Source organism: Monodon monoceros, unplaced genomic scaffold, assembly GCF_005190385.1.
Source record: "Monodon monoceros isolate NGI ecotype Baffin Bay Population unplaced genomic scaffold, NGI_Narwhal_1 Super_Scaffold_2, whole genome shotgun sequence".
Taxonomy (NCBI): domain Eukaryota; kingdom Metazoa; phylum Chordata; class Mammalia; order Artiodactyla; family Monodontidae; genus Monodon; species Monodon monoceros.
This window is the reverse complement of record NW_021703776.1, coordinates 27393944-27404511: the sequence shown is the minus strand read 5'-3', so window position 1 is coordinate 27404511 and position 10568 is coordinate 27393944. Positions and strand designations below refer to the sequence as shown.

General features: G+C 35.8%; 1 protein-coding gene across 1 annotated transcript in view; it reads left to right on the top strand.

The window, feature by feature from the left end:
- The first annotated feature begins 3589 nt into the window (after positions 1-3589).
- Positions 3590-10568, top strand: part of SEMA3D (semaphorin 3D) — a 134997-nt gene continuing 128018 nt past the window's right edge. Inside the window, exon 1 of the mRNA XM_029233706.1 lies at positions 3590-3784. Within this exon, the coding sequence (XP_029089539.1) occupies positions 3634-3784 (151 nt within the window). The 5' untranslated portion in view covers positions 3590-3633. The remainder of the gene's footprint in view (positions 3785-10568) is intronic.

The window sequence follows — 10568 nt, the reverse complement described above, 5'->3', positions numbered from 1 at the left end:
GTGCTTTGATTTTTAAGTTATTTAACAATATTAATGAGTTAGGTAACAAGGAACAGTGTGACTACTGTTCATTGGAAACCAAAACATCAATCTTCTTAACTTATAGTGTTGGACCACAGGGCATGTCTTAGCGATTAATGACCAGTTGGAGGAGTAGATATCTCAATACATAGCTAAGGGCCATTAACCTCAACTGGTCATTAATTCACAGGAAATGTCGTGTACTGAGGTCATTATTGCTAATAAAATGAACACACGGAAAGTTTCCTCTCTTTCGCATGTGTACATAAACATACATTCACATTACATGCATTGTTACATGTCATAAAAAAAGTAGTATTACATATGTCCAGAAGCTCAGAAAAACTAAACCTAATGAGAAATTTAATATACTTAATCTCTATATTCAACTAACCTTTCACTCTTTTTGGAGGGTATGGGTAGGTGGAAGGATACATGTTTGTGTGGCAAAGCTGTGGAGCTGCTGTGATCTTCTGCTAACATGTGGACATAGGGAAAAGTAAAAGAAACAGGCAAGTGGGATTAGAGAAGCACTGATGAATATGGATGAAACCAGCACATATGATCTAAGACCAAAGGCAGTGTGGAATAACAGCATCGTTTGAGTCCTACCTAATATTGTATATTAGCTACCAGAACAGGCATGAGGCACATTTAAGCATTAGGCTGAATCCCTCTTTGGTTTCCTCTCTCTTTCACTCCACTGGATTATGCTACATTGTCTCACCCTTCGCAGGCCTATCATGCTTCCAGCTTCAACCCTTAACTAGGTATCATTGTTACCTGGAAATGTCTCTTTTTGCTTTTTATTCTCCTTTCTCTGTCCTCTATGAAACTATCCTTCTCTTACTTAAACCTATACGATACTCCTTTGAGCTGCCTTCCATAGCATCTTATAAATATCTCGATTTTAGCAATTATTTCATGATAATTTATTTGTGTATAATCAACTGCTCCTTTCAAATAAGAATCTTATCTTTCTTCTCACTTTAATAAATCATTGGAGATGAGTTATGGTGTTAATGACCATAAGTGTATGTGTATTATATATTCTTAAATGCATATTCTTATTTGCAAAAAAACAGTAAGTATTTAAGGAGAATCTGTAACTCAAAGAATGCATCTGTGTTTTACTGGTGTAAATGTAAAATTGAAAAGTTGCAAACATGCATTTCTTAAGACAGTGAGTAAATTAAAACTCACATAACTTAAAACTAATCCTGATAAATTTTTCTGTAGACCAGTTAAGTGACTCTGTTTTTTGCCAATAGCATATGCGTTTTCCTACTAGTTTTGAAATAATACAACTCTTTATTTTTTAAGAGTTTTTTAAAAATGTTATTTACAGAAGGGCTTTATTAGTGTTTTATTTTAAAATATAACTGAAATTTTTAAAACCAGAATTTTCATTAAGGACTGCTAATAGTGTAGATCTTTTTGGTCAGACAGACATTCCTGTTTTCCCTTAAATTATGTCATTAGGTGAACTCATCAAGAAATGTCAAGTAAATGTGAATAAAATATGTTATATGTGGCAAATGTGAATAAAATATGTTATATGTGACACATTCACATGTCAAGTAAATGTGAATAAAATATGTTATGTGTGACCTACGATATTCTTAAATGAGTATCTAAATGAACTTGACTCTTTTCATTTGTAGTAATCTTCTAAATCAAATAACTAAATATGCATGGATTACACACAAAGACAGAATAGTTTGGTACTTCCTACGGGTAATTAAAGTAACTGAGAAAATATACTTTATTAAGCCTTCATATTCAACGTTTCATGAAGAAACAACATACAATTTGTAGTCTATTCTTAGAATGTTTGTCTTGTATAAAAAATTAATACATCCCTATATTTTATTTTATTTCACATTCCCAGATTGATCTTAACTTCTGAGATTTAAGGTAAGTTTAAGGAACCTTGATTCAAAGTCATTGAGGCATTTTAGTAAAGACTTGATCTACCATAAGAAAAATACTCTTATTTAGACATTCTCTTAAAACTAAGCCATATAGACATATTTACTTTGATATTAAATAATTACAAAAATACTAAAGTATAATACTTTTTTATTATGGCTAAAGCTGTTACCAAGAAATTATTGGCACTTGAAGCAGGTACCACATCTGGAATCCTCCCAGGAAGTACGCATAGCAAGATCCTTTCTGTGGGCTATTTATTAGAACATGTCGAGGAGAAAAGAGAAGTTGAAGACTGCATCAAGAGTTGAAGGTCACTTGATTCTGCCATAATGAAAAGCACCTAAAGACTTAGGGGCTAAGGAGGCTGATTCTAGCTGAAGTCCAGAACAAATGTTTTAATCCATCTCTTATTTGCCTCATGACCTTGAGAGAATTATCAAACCCTGTACCTCAGTTTCCTCATCTGTAAAATGAGGAAAATAATTACCTATATTTCTTGACCGTCATTAGCATTGATTAAAAAATAAACGGAGGCATATTAAAATTTTTAAGAGTTTATTTGTGCAAAAATCAGTTTGAATTGCGCGGCACCAAACTGGAAGTGGTTAGGAGCACCCCACTGATAGGATATTAGGGTGAAGACTTACACAAAGAAACTTTCGGAAACAAAGAAAGGAAATTATTTTATTGGCTATAGCTTAAAGCCTAGTTAACTGGTTGTTTTAGTGTTCTGAGTTCATAGCTTTGAGGCATTTACAGGCTTAGATTTTGATTAGGTGGGCTACCACGGCATTAGAGCCACCTCAGTCTAATGACCTACTTCTTCAATGAATTTAACAGCATTAAGTGATTTAATTTATGTAACACACTTCTTAAAAAGTATCTGGTTCATGTAAATACTCAACGAATATTATTTGTAATTATTATTACCAGGCTTAGTTTGAAATATGTGTGTTTTGATTTATTCCGTGTCTTAACAAAGACAACCAAGGCAGCTTGTTTATGGCAACCTAGTTAAAAACCGCCTCCTCTTATAAACCCTTTTATTTTACAGTTTGTTTTTATATTCAGTGCTGCCCTGTGTGGAGTAGTATAGGGTGCAGGTAAGATTGCCTTGTCCCAGGCCTAAAATCTATACTGGTGGCCCTGACCTGATCATGTCCAGTTGTCCCAATTTTAGGTGAACTGTTAAAATATGTTTTGTCAGAAACGAACTCTCTGAAAATGACAGCTTTTATTAAATTTTGCTTGAGGATCTTTTCCTTTGAGGATGGTATGGGGAAAGTGTAGGCTTCTACCAGTATTCTTATGTGATCAAGAATTCATCAAGTTACAGAAAGAATTGGTCACTCCTATATTTGCATGAAACAAAACAAAACAAAAACTTTAGTAGAAGAATAGTTGCTAATTAACATAAGTAGTTGACTTTTTAGGTCTGTACTCATGTCCTGAGTAAAGCCAGACCTGAATTTTATTACTCAGTTCTGATTCGTTTCCCTTGCAACAATTTCTAAGAGCTGAACAAGAGACAAGGAGCAAGTATTTTTTTAAATCTACATACATTCATAAAATTATAATTTAGTGAGTGTAGGAAAATCTGCAAACTGCTATATTAATAGTTCTTTTCTTCTTTTTAGATTAAATTAACGCTGTTTGAAACAGAACATTGTTTTCATCATGATTGTTACTAAAGATGAGAGACCAAAGTCCAGAAACCATGATTTTTACCTTTTTCATGCCCTGATGATGCTAAGCATGACCATGCTGTTTCTTCCAGTCACTGGAACGTCTAAGCAAAATATTCCACGACTCAAGCTAACCTACAAAGGTAAATGTGTCAGTGTTTTTCAGGTTGCCTTCTTTTATTTAGAAATGCATACTGACTTCGGTGAAATGTTTGTAGTATTGGCATCAGTTAATAATCAGATTATTGTAGGGGCTTCCCTGGTGGCGCAGGTGCTAAAAACAAAAAACAAAAACCAGGTGCCAAGATTTGAGAATTACGTGCTAAGAATGGTTAAAACAAAACAAAACAAAACATGGAGCTCTCGGGATTCCCTGGTGGTGCAGTGGTTGAGAGTTCACCTGCCGATGCAGGGGACACGGGTTCGTGCCCCGGTCTGGAAAGATCCCAAATGCCGCGGAGCGGCTGCGCCCGTGAGCCATGGCCGCTGAGCCTGCGCGTCCGGAGCCTGTGCTCCGCAACGGGAAAGGCCATAACAGTGAGAGGCCCGCGTACAAAAAAAATAATAATAATAATAAGATTATTACAGAATGCAAAGCCCACTGATTCATTATTCTTGGTGAAGAAAATAGACACCAAAACTGTTCATGTATGCTTTTCAGTTCATTATTTACAATTTTTAACTACTGATTAGCATAATTAGGAAATTTTGGTCAGCAAGTTGTAGTCAGTTTTTTGTTTTTTGTTTTTCTTGGCTATGCTGTGCGGCATGTGGGATCTTAGCTCCTCTACCGCAGATGGAACCCGCGGCCCCTGCATTGGAAGCATGGAGTCTTAACCACTGGACCGCCAGGGAAGTCCCTGTAGTCAGTTTTATATTAAAATAAATCAATACCTATGTATGGTCAGGCCACTCAAGATAGCTGTTCTCTTGCTCTCTGTAAGTCCCCTGTTCAACCAGTGCCTGCTTCACCTATACCCTATTCACCTGACAGACCTTCTACATGCTTGCCCCATGCCCCAGCTAATGATTGTTCTAATTTTAGCCACCATGATAGCCTATCAAAGGGGCAGTTAGGGGCGGGCCCCTCTGCTGGTTTCCCTGGTAACTGATGAGCCAAACTGCCGTCAATTTCCCTTATAAGTGGTAACCTCCCCCTGCCCGTGGGAGTGAAGCCTGTCAGCTTTGTTCTGCTTTGGTGTGAGCCGCATACATGGTGGGGTGTTGCTCCAGAACCTTGCTTCGGACATGTAAGATCTCCCATCCATTAAACCTTTGATGGCTCTGTCGCTGCCTCTGGGCTCTTTGGTCTTGAAGCTGGGCAAGCACAAGCCTTGTAGGCCTGTGGGGTGCAGCTCAACAGCCTAAAAATAGAAAAATCATTAATTCTATACAGCTGCTACTAATTCGTTGATCCTTAGTATTTTTTAAAACAGTAAGATATCTTCAAAAATATTAACAAACTAAAATACCTTGAATATCTCAAGCATATACATATTTTATTGTTTAAAAAATAGTCTGTGTGAAAAGCTTAAAATACAGAGATGAGAAAACATTTAAGAAATGAAATCTACTAAGCTAATTGTTTTTAAATGTTTAAATTAGTATGAAAGCAAAGTTTATATACTAATATGTGTTTATATGTAAGTGTAATATATCAATATATATATCGAGAGAGAAAACGAGCCAAGTTTCATGCTCAAAGATTTCTTTTTTTTTTTTTTCTGTAATATCCCTGTGGCTTCTTTAATACCTAAGTAATGAGAGGAATGTAGGGAACTCAAACTCCTCTATTCTGAACTTGGCGGGTAAAAATCATGCTGGCAGTTTTAATCTTTAAGACAACTTATTTTCAGCTCAAATTAAATATCAATAGTAAAAGCAAATTTGATGTCTAAGGTAAGCTTAAGTGGAATTATCTTATTTGACTCATTATACATTTCATATGTTGGTATTTGTTTGGAATTTATACCTCATGAATTAAAGAGTTAAGGTAACATTTTTGAGTTTTTGTATTCTCGAATTTCTAGAGCAGAGACAACTAATCTATGGTTAAAAAAATTCAGGGCATTGCCTTTGTGCAGTTGAGGGAAGGATCGAATGGAAAGGGATATGAGAGGAAACTTTCTGGGCTTATGGAAATGTTCTCTATCCTGATAGAGATATGGATCACCGAAGTATATAATATGGACTTTTCACAACCCATCATATTACACAAGTCAGATTTGTTTGCCTGTTTTCAAAATTTATCTTAAGAACAGAACAGAAAACAAGTATGAAAAGCCAAACAATAAAAAAAAAGAAGAGAAAGTTTGAAAATAGATTGAAGGGAAAAAAAAAGGAAACACTACCTGGTTTCTATGATATAGTGAATAACACAGGAGCATTGCATTGATGAGGGTGGACAATGCAAAATAAATTAGACTTGGAAAGAAACTTTAATAATAGTTAATAATTACTCACTGAGGAGTCCTCATAAGCAAAGCACTGGTATAAGGAGTATGTGTGAATGATGTCATTTTATCCTCATCACCACCCTGTGAGGTGGGGATTATTATCATCTGCCTAGAAATGAGGTTACTGAGGTACTGAGAAATTAAGGTCTCAAATTAGCTGGTGGCTCAGCTCCTGAGTCAGCCCGGTGCTTTGGAGAGCCTGGGTGCCTAATCATATTTCTCACACCCTAGACAAGAGCAGCAGTTCTTGCCTGAGGCACTTACCTAGGGAAGTGAACTTTAAAGTTGACAGAAGCATCATGCTGATATTTGACTAACTGATTATATGATTTCAATTGTCAAAATTAAATGGAGTTGAAGGCCACACGCTCTTGGTAGCCAAAAGAGATTTACAGACTTTGATAATCTTATGGGAAAAAGAGAGATGGTCATTGTGCTAATTTGTGTTCATAATCAAAATTTTATATGAGTGACTGTAAAATATTAACTCAAATGTGGTAACTTGATCATTAGAAAATAACAAATCAGTTCCTAAAAATAAAAAAATTAAAAAACATTAATTTTATGTAGCTGCTGCTAATTAGTTTATCCCTAGTTAGAGGAGGTTTTTTTGGTATGAATCTATGTTTTTGTATTAATACTTGGAATCAACCATATAAGAGTTCAAAATCCTGTTTTATTTATCTCTCTATAGATTTTCACTCTTTCTAGCACCTAGTACTTATATACAAGGAGAACTGGTATAAATGTTGGATTAAATGCAATAAGAACTATTCTTTGGATGGCTCTTATATTTAGTATACTTTCCAAATGTATTTTTTAGATATTTATCTACATGTAGATTGTCTATTGATACATGTCAAAAGCAGTAGCAAAGACTGAATGCAGGGAAGGAATTTTAAAAATCTCTCAACTCACCCTCAATAGACACACACACACACACACACACACACACACACACACACACACACACACAAACACTCACTCCCCCCTCACCCCCTCTCCCCCTTGTCTCCCCTTTCTCCTCTCCCCCCTCCCCCTCCCTCTCTCCTATAGCGCCCTGTGGCTGCTGTTAGCCATTCATTGCCAGATTGTATGCTAATAATAGAGTAGTGATCTTGGCTAGGAGAATTACTGACAATGCTTACAGAATATTCCTCTTTCCACCTATAAGAATTTGGGGACTTTTCTTTGGAAATCATCAGTTCAGCACTATGAAGTAAGTATGCATTAACCATACACTTGGGAGAATTTCAACAGTTTCCCTAGCCACCTCTTCTCTGCCATATCTGAGAGTGTAAAAGGAAAGTAGTTCAAATCCTGATGTAATAGTTTTAAAAAGTAGCCTATTCCTGAATAAACAAAGTTATAACATAAAAATCACTGCTAACTTGGGGTTATGATGAGGAAAATTCCTGCCTCTGAGATAATAATCAGAACTCTCCTTTGGCATTTTCTCTTTCTCTTATGACTGACTAATGAGTGAAGATCACCTAGTATCACCCATTGCTTAGTTTTGAGGGAGTCTAAAACTTCATGCTTGGCATTAAAATACTGCCAGCATGTGAGGTTAGAAAAATCAGTCAAAATGAAAAATTAACTGTATTTTCAAAAATAATTCATTTTTATGGGCACAAAATCAGCTTTGCTTTCCATAACTCAAGCTTCCTTAGGTGCAGACCAGAGACACAGCCAGTATCAGTAGAGTTAGCTACTTTAAACAGCTGCAAGATTATTTTGAGGGATTTCTTAAAGGCCAACAGAAATATAATAACCATTTTATCCAAAGAATGCTCTTTGATAAAGACTTAGCTTTGAACCTCTGAATCCACAGGAGCTTGTTTGGTTCTATTGTTGTGTAAAGAGATTTCCCCTCAGTTGCATATTTTGAATTCTTGCACATTTATGCATACTAAATCAGTTTCTTGAGTAACAAGTAAGGAAACTTAGAGGTCAGGATGTTCTGTATTTCTGGGTTTTGTTTTATAAGGGTAATATATATATATGGCCTTACAAGGTGAGCTTCTCACAGTGACTTGTATGCTTTATACTGCAGATGTAGTAAATATAACTTTTGAAAAATGACCAACTTCAGTCTTGCAATTACTGTAAACATTTTTTGTATTATAAATCCTCATGAAGGAACTCATGCGGGTTAAGGATATTTATACCCAGGAATCATTAGTATCTGCAATGGTATTTGTTTGGACAACTCCTAAAGATGAGATAGGTAATATAGCTAAAGAGGGAATGGGCAAAAACTTTGAAAAAGGAAGAGAAAAGTCACTGTCCCCCTGGAATTTCTTTACCAGAGAGGGAGGCAAACAATAAACAGGTAAACAAACAGATGAAGGTTATTTCAAATAGTGGGAAGTTCTATCAGGAACATCAAACAGGAGACTGCATCCAGGACCCTACTTAGACTTTAGGACACTATGCAGAACCATCATTTTTATACCCATTTTATAGATAAGAAACATGAGGTTAGAACCTGAAGGCCTTGCCCCTATGCAAGAAGCTGTTAAGTGGCAGAACTAACTTGTGTGTTTTCACCTCTCTAGTTCCAGGCCCATGTTCTTGCCACCCTGTGCCCTTGAGGGAGACATTGCATGTTCAGGAACACAAATATCAAGATATATATATAAAAAAAAAATACAAGGTTTCGTTATTACATCTTTGGCAGTATGCTCTTCTCAATAACTACCAATGGTACTAATTATGTTTTGCTCCTCCAAAACTTACGTCTTTTCATAGAAAAGAAAACTGGAAATCATCTTTAAAATTTTTATCTGCTATTGTATAACTAAACATTAGTGCATTTGATAGAATAGTTCTTTACCTTGTTTGAGTCTTCTGAGGAATGAGTGGATAAGTCTATATATTTTTCATTATTTACAAATGACTCTATTTAGCTGTGAAATGTGGCGTGCCTCAAGTAGAGATTCATGGCCATTTGACTCATCTAACTTGTTTGATTTGACTAGTTTTGTGTAAGTTCTGTTATCTCGATCGAGTATAGCCGTGAAGAAGGCAGGTTCTGAAGCCAAGCTGCTTATTAGGTCTTAACTGCTGTTACTAGTTGTGGGACATATGGATGTTTATTTTATGTACTGCAGTTTTCCAAGTGCGTTAATTTATTTAATTCTAATGAGGTAGTTGTGAAGGTGTCTTGATCCATGTAAAGCACGTAAAACAGTGTTTGGCATAGTAAACATTTAATAAATGCTGTCAATTATTAATTTTTGTGAAACACTATTATCTTGCTAGATATTAATGGTTGTTCCCAGACCAGAATTTTCCCTATATAAACAAGTTTGAAAAATATTACATAGTTTCCTCCTGGGGATTTATAGCATATATTAAAATTGCTTCTGTTTACTCTCAAACATTTTCTACTAGGGTTAATTTCCCTCAGTCCAGTACCACCCACAGATTGTGAATTTATTGAAGGTACTTTCCAGTATTTTTATCTTCATGGTCTTCTAGTAGTTAACAAGCCCTTAGGTGGTTATTGACTTTGATAAGAGTAGTGTCTTTGAGTAGTTGGTAGCCTTCAGGGTGGATTAAAAGGAATCATAAAATCATTCATTCAGGAGTTCCTTTCTAAAGTGGACATTTTTGTTGTCAAATCAATGAGAAAAGAAGATGACTTGCTCTGAATATCTCTCCCTAAGTATATAGTAAAGAAGCATTATCAATCTAATAGTAAGAATTCCCATATATTTTCTTCTATAGAGAAAGTCATTGATGGTTTAATTTTTAATGGACTCACTTGTTTTCCCAGATGTGTTTTCTCTAAACTGAGGCTGTGTGTGGAACTGGGCTTTCGTAGGTTTAAGAGCTCAAGGATAATATTATTGTGTATTTGATATTCAGCTCTCAGTGGTTAATAACAATAGTTTCTGATGCCCACTGTTTCCAGCCCCCTGCTGGCAACAAGGGGATATGTTAGCAAGTAGAAGAGGCAAAACTCCCTGGCATCATGTAGTTTATATTCTGATACAGAAAGGTAGACCATACATAAGTACATTACACAGCAAGATGGAAGATGATAAGTGCTATGGAGAAAAATGAATCGGGAAAGTTGATTGGTGGGGGTGTAGTAGTCAAATATGGCACTCAAGAAAGAGCTCACCCAGAGAGTGATGTTTTCACAGATACTTCAAGAAATTATTGTTGCAAGTCATGCAGATACTCAGGAAAGGAACATTTTTGGCAAAAGGAACAGCAAGTGCAAAAGTCCTGAGGTGGAAAGGTGTCTGGCATGTTCAAGGATCTTAAAGAAGACAGTATGGCAAAAAAACCAATGGAATGGGAGAAAGAAGAAAATTGATTAAATCTGAGAGTTAATAGGAGGGAAGAAGGATTAGATCCTTTCACTGTTGTCATCGTTAAAACGTTGGTTTTTAGTCTGAGTGTTATGGGAATCCATTGGAGAATTTTGAGCACAGAGGTGACATGGTCTGACTTT